Source organism: Malaclemys terrapin, chromosome 24 (genome assembly GCF_027887155.1).
Source record: "Malaclemys terrapin pileata isolate rMalTer1 chromosome 24, rMalTer1.hap1, whole genome shotgun sequence".
NCBI classification, from domain to species: domain Eukaryota; kingdom Metazoa; phylum Chordata; order Testudines; family Emydidae; genus Malaclemys; species Malaclemys terrapin.
Window position 1 is genome coordinate 11928444 of NC_071528.1, and position 12934 is coordinate 11941377.

A 12934-nucleotide genomic window follows, 5' to 3' on the forward strand; every position below is an offset into this window, starting at 1 on the left:
TCCCCCCTCCATCCCTCCTGCCACATCCCCCCTCTTCTCCCAATCGCTGTCTCTCCCTCCATTCCTTCTATCTCCTTCCCGCTCTCCCTCCTTCCCTCTCTCCCCATCCGTCCCCCCTCCATCCCTCCTGCCACATCCCCCCTCTTCTCCCAATCGCTGTCTCTCCCTCCATTCCTTCTATCTCCTTCCCTCTCTCCCCATCCTTGCCCCCTCCATCCCTCCTGCCTCTTCCCCTTCTTCTCCCAGTCTCTGTCTCCCTCTCCCCCCTTCCTCCATCCGCCCCCCCCGGTTCTCCAGGCTCGCTCGCTCTCCCCGCCCCTCTCCCCGCCCCCCGGCCGGGCTGGGCTCGCCACTCGCCGGCTGCGGCTCTCGGGCGGGCCGGGCGAGGGAGGCGGCGGCTGCAGCATGCGGACGGGCAGCGGCGGGGAGGCGGCGGCCGGCGGCGGCGGGGCGCCGGGCCCGGAGGAGCGGCCGGGCCAAGGGGCCAAGCGCGGGCAGCGGCAGCTGCGGGGCGGTAGCATGAGCGGGCGGGCCGGGAAGGGCTCCCCGAACGGGGAGTGCCGGCGGGGGGAGCCGGAGGCCGAGCCCCAGCCCCCCCGGGAGCCCAAGGTCTCCTTCTCGTGCAGCGGGGCCGAGACCGAGAGCGGCTCCCCCGGGGGGCCGGACGGGGCCGGCGGGGAGGAGGGCGGCGAGCCCCGCGGCAGCCAGGCGAGCTTCATGCAGCGCCAGCTCGGGGCCATGCTCCAGCCCGGGGTCAACAAGTTCTCGCTGCGGATGTTCGGCTCCCAGAAGGCGGTGGAGCGGGAGCAGGAGCGGGTCAAGTCGGCGGGGGCCTGGATCATCCACCCCTACAGCGACTTCAGGTGCCGGACCCCGGGGGGGCTAGATCACCCCTTCAGCGACCTCAAACACGGGGGGAGAGGGGCAGGGAGCCCCGGGGGGGGGGGTGAGCCCGGGATGGGGGGGAAGAGAGGGGCAGGGAGCCCCGGGGGGGAGTGAGCCCGGGATGGGGGGGAGAGAGGAGCAGGGAACCTGGGATGGGGGGTGAGCCCAGGATGGGGGGGAAGAGGGGGGCAGGGAGCCCGGGATGGGGGGTGAGCCCAGGATGGGGGGGAAGAGGGGGGCAGGGAGCCCGGGATGGGGGGTGAGCCCAGGATGGGGGGAAAGAGGGGGGCAGGGAGCCCGGGATGGGGGGTGAGCCCAGGATGGGGGGAAAGAGGAGGGCAGGGAGCCCGGGATGGGGGGTGAGCCCAGGATGGGGGGAAGAGGGGGCAGGGAGCCCGGGATGGGGGGTGAGCCCAGGATGGGGGGAAGAGGGGGCAGGGAGCCCGGGATGGGGGGTGAGCCCAGGATGGGGGGGAAGAGAGGGGCAGGGAGCCCAGGGGGGTGCGTGTGAGCCCAGGATGGGTGGGGGGAAGAGAGGGGCACGGAGCCCAGGTTGGAGGAGGGAGCAGGACCATCCCCCCCTACAGCGACTTCAGGTTCTGGGGGAGCCAGTGTTTCCCCAGTTCAGAGGGGCAGGGGAACTTAGCTCATCTTCCCCCCCCCTCCCCACCCCTATCCCACTGATCAGCCCCTCCAGGGTGGGGAGGAGGCTGAGTGCCATGGGGAGAGGCCGGGCGATGCTTTGGCAAGAGGGCACCTTGAGCTGTCCCTGGAGAATGGAGGGGCTGAGAGGAGCCCAGGTTCTGTCTTACACCTTCCCCTCCCGTCTGGCCCTGGGGGCGCGGGAGCCCTGATCCCCAGCTGAAGCAGCAGCCCCATCTGAGCAGGCACCAGGCCTCCGGCTTCCCTTGGGGACAGGGAGTGAGGAACCCAAGCTGGGTGCCTTTGACAAGGGCATCCCTTAGCCTTTCCCCAGGGCTGGGCGTTTCCTCCACCTAGGAGGCCTCTGAACCCCTTAGCCCTCCCACCAAGGTGCCTGTAACCAAACAGGAAGCCATCACAGTGACCCAGCAGTGTTCAGAGACCCGGCTTTGTCGGGGGGTCACTCCCAGAGAGGCAGAAATGGGAAGGCAGCTGCAAGGAGCGGGAATAAAATATGGCCCAGCCCAGTGGGCAATGGTGCCCCCCTCCCCTCAGTCTAACATTCCACAGCAATCGGCTTCTCCCTGCCACCAGCACGGGGCTGGCCATGTAAACAGACCGGTGGAAAGTGGGGTGGGCATAACAGCGGCCGCGGCTCTGGTCTCTCCCCTTATTTAAACATCAGTGATGCAGCAGCTTTATGTGCGTCTCTCTCCCCTCCTGCACTACAGGATGTTTTAATGAGGCCAGATTGTGTTACTAGCTTTAATTCTCCAGGGTGGGTGAAGCCAGGTCCTCGGCGCTGAGGGTTCCCAGCAAGATTTTCATCCGGCACCATGGGACTAGCGCCCCTTGGGACTCACCAAGCAGAACGCAAGCTACTGCGGTGGCGTCTGTGTCCTTTCCATCTGGCGTGTCACACGGTAGTCTGTCGTCCCCGCCGCCCCAACCTCCTCTGCCAAGCCCTCGGGAGAGCTTTGACTGGTCCCAGTGTTTGCAGAGTTAAATGCAAACTGCTGGGGGGAGGCGTGTGATCTGATCAAATCTGGTACAGCTTTGGGGGGTTTTGTGGTGATTATTGGGGGCTGAAAGATTGCCCATCACTCACACTCTCCAAGGCAAGAGACTGTGCAGAAGATGCAGCTGTCACCAGACATCTGGGTGCTCAAGCCCGCTTGGGTACCATTTTCTTCCTCCTTCCCTTCTTCCTGCTCTACCTGCGTCTCTCTCTCTCCGGCAGCGTTTTGCAAGGAGCAATGCAGGCTGTCTCCCCCGCTGGAGAGTAGGAGATGCAGAGCACCCATGCGGCGGACAGAAAGTCTTGCAGTTAGTTCCAGCCCCTCTGTTGTGGTAGCCACTTAACCTTGTGTCCTGAACCAATGGGCTGTTTTATTCCCTTGATGGCTTTTGCTGCTGCTTTCTGTCCGTTTATATGGGCATTTCAATAGAGGATTGAACTGAATTCCAAAGCGGTGTGTGGGGAATTTGGGGGAATCTTACTTATCTGTATCCAAACAGCACCTACAAGATCAGGGCCCCGTGGTACTAGGGGCTGTACAAACATGTAGTGAGAGATTGTCCTTGCCCCCAAAGATAGACCAGACAAGGGGTGGGAGGCAAATCCGGGGGAAATGGTTTGGCCGAGGTCACACAGCAGGTCAGTGTCAGAAGAGGGGTCTCCTGACTCCCAGCCCAGTGCCCTCTCTCCATTGGCTCGGGCTGTGTTTATTGGAGGAACAGGCTGTCTGGGTAGGTAACCTCTGGTTGCATGCTTGCGGGAGCGCGTGTCAATGGTTCTGTAGTGTTTCCCCAGTTCAGAAGACTCTAGTTCCTGTCCGCTGATGGCGATTCCTTACAGGAATTCTCCAGCGGGTCCCATCCAGTGGATCTCCTTCCCCCGCTCCCCATGGTGTGGGTCCCTCTCAGGGAAGGCCATATATGCTGCAGGGCTGAAACATGACCGAGACTCAGAGGCAAGGCTCCCTGATATATAATATAATATATGGAGATATTCCTATCTCATAGAGCTGGAAGGGACCCTGAAAGGTCATAGAGTCCAGCCCCCTGCCTTCACTAGCAGGACCAAGTACTGATTTTTGCCCCAGATCCCTAAGTGGCCCCCTCAAGGATTGAACTCGCAACCCTGGGTTTAGCAGGCCAATGCTCAAACCACTGAGCTATCCCATTCTAACAACCTGTAGGGTCGTTAATCTTTTTCTATGAGTCTCTGGTGTAGCCAGCTCTACCTTTCCCCTCCCTGTCAATTACCACCACACATCATTTGTCCTGAGGCATTAATGCGGAATAAGCAGCTAGCATAAAGAGCGTGATTCACACCAGCGTAGAAAGGAAGGATCCGCTCCATAGAAATCAATTCAGTCCCAGTGGTTTCAGGTCAGAATCTGCCCCGAATGTGTCTCCCCCGCCCCCTCTTCATTCCATTTGTCGTCGCTTTGTTCTAACGTTATCTGGGGTGGTGCGTTTAAATGGTATTAGAGCGTAACTTGCATTGACATCTGTTTGTTTCATCTTGACATTGTAGTGTCATCTCCATTGTCTGTCTTGACCTTGTCATAATGAGATCACGGTGGCAATGCTTGGGCTGTGTTTAAGAGAATTAGGAATTACCAGGGCCAGGAGCTACTTCTCGCAGACAGACAGTGGGACCATTTCAAAGCCTTTCTTTTAAATTGTGTTGTAACAAGAGACGAGACCAGACAGTGCCTTGCACTTTTGTGGTGCGTTCGTTCAGGGCTCTGCAAACGCTATCCATTGTGCGTCGCTACTCCCCTGTGAAACGTCTCCTCCTCCTCTATCCTGTTTTACAGCAGACAAGACACTGACGTCCCCGATTCTGCAATAGGTTCTGTGTCAGCAACTCCATGTGCTGGTTACAGACACTCCTGATGCCAGTGGAGTTTTGCCCGGGCACCAGGCTCTGCTCTTTCAGAGCGCCTGGCAGAATTGGGGACTAAGAGATTTGCCCAAGATTACGCAGTGAGTCGGTGTTAGAACTGGGAATCAAAATCCATGCGTTATTCGTTGTGATGGGCTTCAATCACAAGGTCATCTGGTAGGCAGCAGCGAGGGCAAAGAACTAGATGGCAACAGCCCTGGGTTCTGTCCCCAGTTCTGCCACCAACCTGCTGTGCGACCATGGGCACGTCACTTCCTCTCTGTGTTTTTCCCCCCACTCCCATCCTTTGACTGTTTTGTTTATTTAGGCTATAAACCCTTTGCAGACAGGGACTCATTTGCTAGTATCACCTGGGGCATTTAGGTGCAGAATAAAAAGAATTCATAACAAATCCATCCTGTTACATTCACAGATTTAATACATACACACAGAGAGCAAAATCCGGGAAGAATTTATCTCAGAAATCGTATCAAGGTGCATACGGATTTGGCTTTATTTGATTTCCACTCTACATGTTAATGCTTATGCCAAATGATATTTCTCATCCCAAAATCTGATCAGGATAATGGAATGTGTTTCCAGCAATGTTTTCCTTGCAAGATCCATTTTCTCAGTTTAAGATAAAATCATGCCCATCTGCATATGTGACATCACTTCATAATCGCACCCATTTGCAGAATGTATCTCATCACAGGCAGAGCACTATAATTATTCATGCAAAATGCAAGGGGGAGATATGCTGGAGGAGCTAAAGTCCCTATTTACACAAATATTGAATTACTGGGAGGCAACAGGGTGACTGTTTCGTATCACTAGTTGCAAATCTGATAAAAACCTTATAAATGACATGTTGAAACATACGATGCAGAATTGACCCACCCAGTGATGAGCTGTCTTCTGTTACCCACTCCATTTATTTCCTGTTCCTGGTGCCTTTTTAAAAATGTCTGGTTAGCGCTTTTATCCCCGGTTGAAGCTAAACTTTAAAGCTAAGATGAGACAGATAACTAAGAGTCAGGACTCATGGGTTCTTTTCCCAGTTCGGCAGTGGCCTTGGGCAAATTGCTTAATTTCTCTAAGCCCCAGTTTATCCCTCTGTAAAATTGAGACATAGAAGGGTGAGGAGATGTAATACACCAAAACATGGTTGTGAAATGCTTTGAGATCTGTGAATATAAGTCACTAGAATAGCACAAAGTGTTGTTATAAAAGAGTTTTACTTCCAGCTGATAGGAACAAATGTACTGGGCAGACACAAGGTCCATCTAGTACTGTAGCCTGTTTCTGACAGGGGCTAGTGCCAGATGCTACAGAGGAAGGTGCAGGAAACCCCACAGTAGACAGATGTGGAATAATCTGTCCCCACGTTAGGATGCATCCTGATTTCTAGTAGATAGAGCTTGGTTTAAGCCCTGAAGCATGCACACGACCCGGGAACGTTAGAAACTAGAGCAACACACTTTGGATGAGTCAGTTCGTTGCGGCTGCAAATGTGTGTGTGTCTCTGTGTATTTGCTTTGGGACTGAGAAACTCAGAGTTCAGGCTGAGGATCAAAACGTGCCTAAGGAATGACCGGGAGTCCTGTAATCTGACTCAAAGGCTCCATTTCCCTGCAACTACAGATGGGAAATAAACCCGGGCAAGTGCAGGTTTTTATTTCTGGTGAAGCAATGGCTGCTGAGCTACCAGGCAGGGATATGTCAAAGCAAGTGTTATGGCAGGTGTGTGGTTTCGATAAACACTTTTGTGCCACTTAGCTGAAGCCTTTAGACCCATGGCAAGTTGCCCATGTGGCTTTTGATGTTGCAACGCATGCAGCTGCTACTCTAGTCGTTTTACCAGAATTTGTATTGCTTCCCTGGGATGTCTGGCCTGTTGTTTCTGGGGGTGGTTTTTTAAAATGACACCTTAGCTCCGTATTTATCTGATGCCCTCTCTCTGCGAGCGGAGAGACCGCTCTGATGAACTGGTTATTACTGATATCTTTGGTGATTCTTCCTTGCTAGGGCATTAATGCAAAGTGCTCATATTTGATAGATGGGAGACAGACTTGGTAGTTTGTTCATCAGGAACATAAACTAGCAACTGCTGCTTCAGGGACATGGTTTAAGGGTTTGGGAATCTTTTTGGATGACTGCTAAGAATGCTGCAAAGCAGTCCCCCAAAGGATCCATACAGGACATTGGTGGCCACGGCACACACAGCTGTGTTGGAATCCTTGGTGGCCACGGCACACACAGCTGTGCTGGAATCCTTGCGTACTTGACTATTTGAGATTGGGTTCAATAATGTAGGTCTCACTGGATCTTAAACACTTGGGCCAAACTTTTCAAACCTGGTTTGTACCGTTAGGCTCCCAAACCCACTTAAATAAGTGGCCCGATCCCTTTTTTCAAAAGCAGTGATGGCCCACTGCTCCCGTGATCTTCCGGTGGATATGTGGGTGTGCAGCTTTTCTGAAAACCAGGTTGTTTATACTTAGGTGTCTCAATCTTGATTTAGGAGCCTAACCTTAGACAACTCGGTATGACACTTTTGGCCTTAGGGCCTGGTCTAAAAGGTGCTGAGCACCCACAAAGCCAGTGGGTGGCAGTGTAGAATGTGGAAATCAGGGCCTTGCTCTTTGTGTCTTTAAATCCTTATTTATCCCAATGGCTATTAACCTTCAAGCAGCATCATGACTAATTAAATGTGGAATTGGTTAATGGTAGGGGGGATGCCGGTTCCTTCCCTGCTATTACACGAGTCATGTGTTGCTTGTTTACTCACCCTAAATTTTCTGCTTTCTGCACTCTGGTAATGAAGCATATTCTAGGCTGGGATAGAAAAATATTTGATGGTTGCACTGTTTCGTTTTCTCTGGCATTCTGTTGCTGGGGATTAGTTTACAAATGTTCTCTGCTCTGAATCACTGACCGTGGTGAGCTGTCCATGGTGCTGAATTCAAATGAACTCAAGATTTCAGCCTAGGAGGAATCATATCATAGAATCGTAAGATTGGAAGGCACCTCGAAAGGTCATCTAATCCAGTCCCCTACCATCATGGCAGGGCTAAGTATTATCTAGACCATCCCTGACAGGTGTTTGTCCAACCTGCTCTTAAAAATCTCCAATGATGGAGATTCCACAACCTCCCTAGGCAATTTATTCCAGTGCTTAACCACCCTGACAGTTAGGAAGTTTTTCCTAATGTCCAACCTAAACCGCCCTTGCTGCAGTTTAAGCCTGTTGCTTCTTGTCCTATCCTCAGAGGTTAAGAAGAACAATTTCCCCTGCTTCTCCTTGCAACAACAGTTTTCAAGTACATAAAAGGTTATCATGTCCCCTCTGAGTCTTCTCTTTTCCAGATTAAACAAACCCCATTTTTTTCAATCTTCCCCCCTAGATCATGTTTTCTAGACCTTTAATCATTTTTGTTGCTCTTCTCTGGACTTTCTCCAATTTGTCCACATCTTTCCTGAAATGTGGCGCGCAGAACGGGCCACAAGACTCCAGTTGAGGCCTAATCAGCAAGGAGTGGAGCGGAAGAATTACTTCTCGTGTCTTGCTTACGACACGCCTGCTAATACATCCTAGAAGTAGTGTTTCTAGGAGGAATGGGGTTGATCTGATTGTTTGCCCTGTTGTTGCATCTGCAGTCTTGAAATTCCAGTGTTAACATTTAAAAGGATTAGTGCAAACTTCTGCAGCAGGCTTCTGCGCTGAGGGAGTTTAGAACTCTTAAGCGTCTGGGACAAGTTCTCAGGAAATAGTGGTAAGGAAGTTACACTGACATTGGCAGACCCCGTAGCGGAGGCAAGGACAGAAAGTTTTGCTTCGGCCGGGCCCCTGGAACCCTGAGTCGGGCAGAGCTACCCTCGAGAGTCTTAGGGGTGTTTTGGGATCTAGCTTGTTGAATTTGGGGCAAGATGGCTTGTGCAGTTGTTAATAGATTTGGGGGCCTTTCTCCTCTGTCAGTCTCCCCCTACTCCAGCGTTCCTTGAACTCTAAGCCCCCCCCCCGCGACTTTGAAAGGGAAGGGGAGTGGTCTTGTGGTTAAGGTGCGACAGGGGACCGTGGGAGACCTGGGTTCGATTCCCTCTCTCTGCCTCAGGTGTCTGCTGGTAGAATGGGGATAATACTTGAGTCACAGGACTTGCTTGACTAATACAGGTGAGGCACTCAGATTACTGTGACGTCTGGGTAGGTGGAATCCCCACCACCTACTCGCTCCCTGAGGAGGTCCCAGTGGAGCTCTCTTGCTACCCGTTGCTGCCTCCTTGCCCGGCTAGAGGGGGACCCTAAGACACAAAGCGATTAGGTGACTTGCTCAAGGTCATACAGGAAGGCTGTGGCGGAGCTGGGAATAGACCCCAGGCCCTCAATACAAAGCCACTAGACCATACTGCTTCTCTCTCCTCTCAGCTGCGAATGTTCCCTCTGCATCCTCGGGGGATAATTGAAGGGTACCTTGGAGACGCACCCCGTGCTGTGCTCTGAAGTCATAATTGTGCAGCTGTGACATCACTAGCTGTTGCCGTGGAAACGTCTCAGGTGCAGGCTGTCACTGGAGAAAGGTCAGGAGGCTGGCTGCAAAGGGAGAGCTGCGTTTCCTTTTGAAAGATGCAGGTTTAATTCTATTCATGTGCGGCCTTTATGGGGGGAGAGAATGCAGGGGGGAGAGGACAGCCAACCTCCCCCCCGCCCAAATATATACCAGCTCCTTAGCCAGGAGTGACCACGTATATCTGTCTGCTTCCCCTCTCTGGGTTTTCTGTGGCTTGCACCTGCCTTTGCTTCGGTCCTGCGGCTTTGAGACCTTTTATGCGACGAGGTGCCCCCAGGAACTGCACGAATACATTGCCATCATTAGAGTAAGCGATGAAACACCCACCCATGTAGAAAATGAGGCTCTTCGGAGCAGCGGCATCACCCAGTGCTTACAAAAACCGCATCCCGGCCCCGTGTCGTTATCTTATCCAGCAGGGTATCTGGTGCACGGGGACGAGAGGCTGGGAATGAGCCGCCCCAGCCAATTGCTCAGAGACACCCGGAGGTTAGACAGAGGGACCCCGGGGGGATGCAAGGGGCGCACTGGCTGCGTTCCTGGCTACGGCGAGAGGAGGGGGTGCACGTGTTTTTCTTTAGCATCGGGCTGTTAAACCCGCAGCGTTCTCTCCGTGTGTCGTCCCCCCCCACACACACACACACCCGCGTGGACACATGACTGCTCTGCTGCAAGGGGTTGGTGTGTTCCCGGAGAGGGTGAGCACCATGTTAACGAGGAGACGGGAGCAGCATGCTGATGTTAGGATGGGGCCGTGGGGCTCTGCTTCGACCTTGCAGGCGCTTGGGAAAGGTCGTTGCTGGCCCGGAAGGGGCGGGGAAGGGCCAGGGGAGTTGGGGCCGGGTGGAAAACACACTGGGGAGGCGAGAGTAGACCCCCAAACCTTAATCCACCCCCCCTCCCTCTGTCTAACGGAGGTTGCAGGAAGCACGGGCTTAAGCTGCAGTTGTACGTGATTCAAACCCAGCCTCTCTCTGGAGGCAATCCCTGAGAGAGAGAGAGGCAGGCTCCCTTCCCCCCTCCCCTGTTCCACGTGGAGCCTCTGGGGAGACGGGGTTCCTGGGGTCAGTGCTCTGTCCCTTCCCAGGACAGATTTCCACCTCTGGGCCCTGAATGGCTCCGGGTCAGAGGACACCGATCCGGCTTGTTCTCGGAAGGGAAGCGCTCTCAAGGGGTTAGAGCAGGAGACGGGGAGTCAGGACTCCTGTATTCTGTTCCCAGCTCCAGTGCTGCCTTCCCGGCATGACCAGGAAGGACGAGGGAGCCGTGAGAAGCTCAGGCAGTTGGGTGGCCAGTAGGCCCCGGGTTGCTGAATTGGGGTCCATGCCCCTTGTCCCAGCAGTGCCTCCCCCAGCCTGGTTGTTTGTCCCAAGCGATGGGGGGTTGCAGATCGCTCAGGCTGATGGAGCTCGCTACATTTCCTGCTGTTCCGTCTCCTTAGCTCCCGTTTTATCGTCCAGCCCGATGCTGATCCGGCACCTTGAACGTGCACAGACCTAGCATTAGAAAATCCCCTGCCTCGCAGAGCGTGGGGCCCTGCAGACACCCCCACCATGGGTGACCTCATCCAGCCATTGGACTGCACGTGTTTGCAGTCAGGCCCTACTCCAGACAAGCACAGAGCCCCACGAGGAGGAGGGTGAAGGAAGGAAGGAGAACGGGGGGCAGGTTCCAGAGAGCTGGGTTTGGGGGAGGAGGGACCGGACACACGGGGAAGCTTTTCCCGGCAGCAGGTGTGAGGCAGGGATGGGGAGGAGAGGGAAGTGGGACAAGGGATTATCTGGCATCAAGGCGCCACATGGCATGTTGGCCATTGTGCCTAAATGCTGCTGCCACACCGCCCCTCCGGGGTAGAGCTGGCGAATCGACCCGTTACGGGGTGACTCCACCCTGCGCTGCTCGGAGCCCCACACGGAGCTCTATTTCCCACCCCAGCTTCCCAGGAGGGTCCCGCCTGCAGGAGGCCGTTGTGAGGATGGGCAGGGGCGGGAGCACAGTAAACCAAGAGGGAATGCGGAGGGCTTGTCGGTGATGTCTCCATCTGCTCTGCCTCTCCAGGTTCTACTGGGACTTCACGATGCTTCTCTTCATGGTGGGCAACCTCATCATCATCCCGGTGGGCATCACCTTCTTTAAGGAGGAGACCACGGCCCCCTGGATCGTCTTCAATGTGGTCTCTGACACGTTCTTCCTCATGGACCTGGTGCTGAACTTCCGCACAGGGATAATCATCGAGGACAACACGGATATCATCCTGGACCCGGAGAGGATTAAGAAGAAGTACCTGAAGACCTGGTTCGTGGTGGATTTTGTCTCCTCCATCCCCGTGGATTATATTTTTCTCATCGTGGAGAAGGGCATCGACTCGGAGGTGTACAAAACAGCCCGGGCCCTCCGCATCGTCCGCTTCACCAAGATCCTCAGTCTGTTGCGTTTGTTGCGCCTTTCCCGGCTCATCCGCTACATCCACCAGTGGGAAGAGGTAAGGGACGTCTCTCGGCCCGTTGGCCTTTGGGCACCTGCCTGCCCCTGAGGCCGGCTGGGCTGCGTTCCCGTCCTCCATCAGAGCACAGGCAGCTTCTTCTGGTGCTCTGGCCCAGAGTCCAAAGGGCTGAGATGGATGAGTTCAGGCCCCACAGCTCGAGGAGATGGCTAAGCAGGGGCGGGTTATGGCTCAGTAGCCAAAGGTGCTGGTTGCTTAGAACTCCCGCCAAAGAGTCCTGTGCCATCGGCCCCTCTGCAAAGCAGGTTCTTGCTCCCAGACGTGCACTGGGTTTTGCTGATAGGGGCCCCTGCCCGCTAGGAATGGATGAGACCTGGCAAACTCATTTCACACAGGCCATCACCTGGTGATGACTGGCTGCCCCTAGTACAACTGGCCTGGCCTGGATTTTCCTGTCATCCTAGTAATAATGGGATCGCGTCTAACGTATTGTCTCGCTGGCTCAGAGCGCTTTACAACCCTAAACTAAGTCTCCTGGGATCCCAGAGCTGGGGACACCGAGGCACATGCACTGAATGACTTGCTCGAGGTCATCCAAGGAAGACCTGGTCAGAGCTGGGAATTGAACCCAGGGATCCTGCCTGCCAGTCTCCTGCACTAACCGCTAGTCCACACTCCCGCCTTCATTCAGTTTGTGGCCAGCCGGGATTATTGTTAAGCCCCTCCCACGCCACCCGTGTATTACCCCTGCATCTCCTCCTGCACCCCAGAGATGGCATGGTTGGGGACACCAGTCTATGAAGGGTGCCAGCCTGGCCACTGAGCCAGGGTCTCACCCCACGAACCCTCCCCTGGATTTAGCTCCCCGCCCCCTCTGTGCCAGTCCCCTTTCCCCTTGGTGCCAGCCTGAATAGCCAGCTCCTCCCCAGCTGGAGAGGCGGGTGACGGGGGTCGGTTAGGGTGTGTATCGTCACCCCCACCCCGGACTGAGCGTCGCCCAGCTGAGCAGGAGACTAAGACCGCAGGCACCCGCCTGTGTGGATCCGTATCTGTGTCCGGAGCAGGAGGGAGTTGGGACGTGGTTACCTGAGGCGTACGTTGCAACTGTGTGTGTGTGTGTGTGTGTGTGTTTGGGGGTGGTGTCTTTTGAGGCTCCCTTTGAATTGGGCAGGCCGGTCCTTCCAATGGAGGGCAGCCCTGGGTCAGCCCTGGGAGGGGATCGCATCCCGCAGCCCGGGTCATGGATCAAGGCTCCGTTGCGCTAGGCGCTGTACAGACAGAACCAAAAGCCAGTCCCTGCCCCAGAGAAGTGTCAGTCTAATACGCAGGTGTCTGCGGCGTGTGTGTGGATTCAGTGTGCTGTGTGCGCACACGGAGAGACTTGAGTGCCTCCGGGATTGTGTGTCTGATAAGTGTGCGCTGTCCATTTGTATGCCTAGAAATGTGAGTGGACATCAGTGCGTATGTCTAGGCACGGGCGTTTGTGTATGCACATTCACA

At 55.0% G+C, this 12934-nt stretch overlaps 1 protein-coding gene across 2 annotated transcripts in view; it reads left to right on the plus strand.

Moving 5' to 3' along the window:
- The first annotated feature begins 702 nt into the window (after window positions 1-702).
- The window catches only part of HCN2 (hyperpolarization activated cyclic nucleotide gated potassium and sodium channel 2), a 38932-nt gene continuing 26700 nt past the window's right edge, over window positions 703-12934 (plus strand). Inside the window, exons 1-2 of one of the 2 annotated variants that reach the window (XM_054013709.1) lie at window positions 703-863; window positions 11050-11473. In XM_054013709.1, coding sequence (XP_053869684.1) covers window positions 718-863; window positions 11050-11473 — 570 coding nt within the window. In that variant the 5' untranslated portion in view covers window positions 703-717. Of the gene's footprint in view, window positions 864-1476; window positions 1482-11049; window positions 11474-12934 lie in introns of those variants that run through there. The other variant, XM_054013708.1, reaches the window with a different exon arrangement.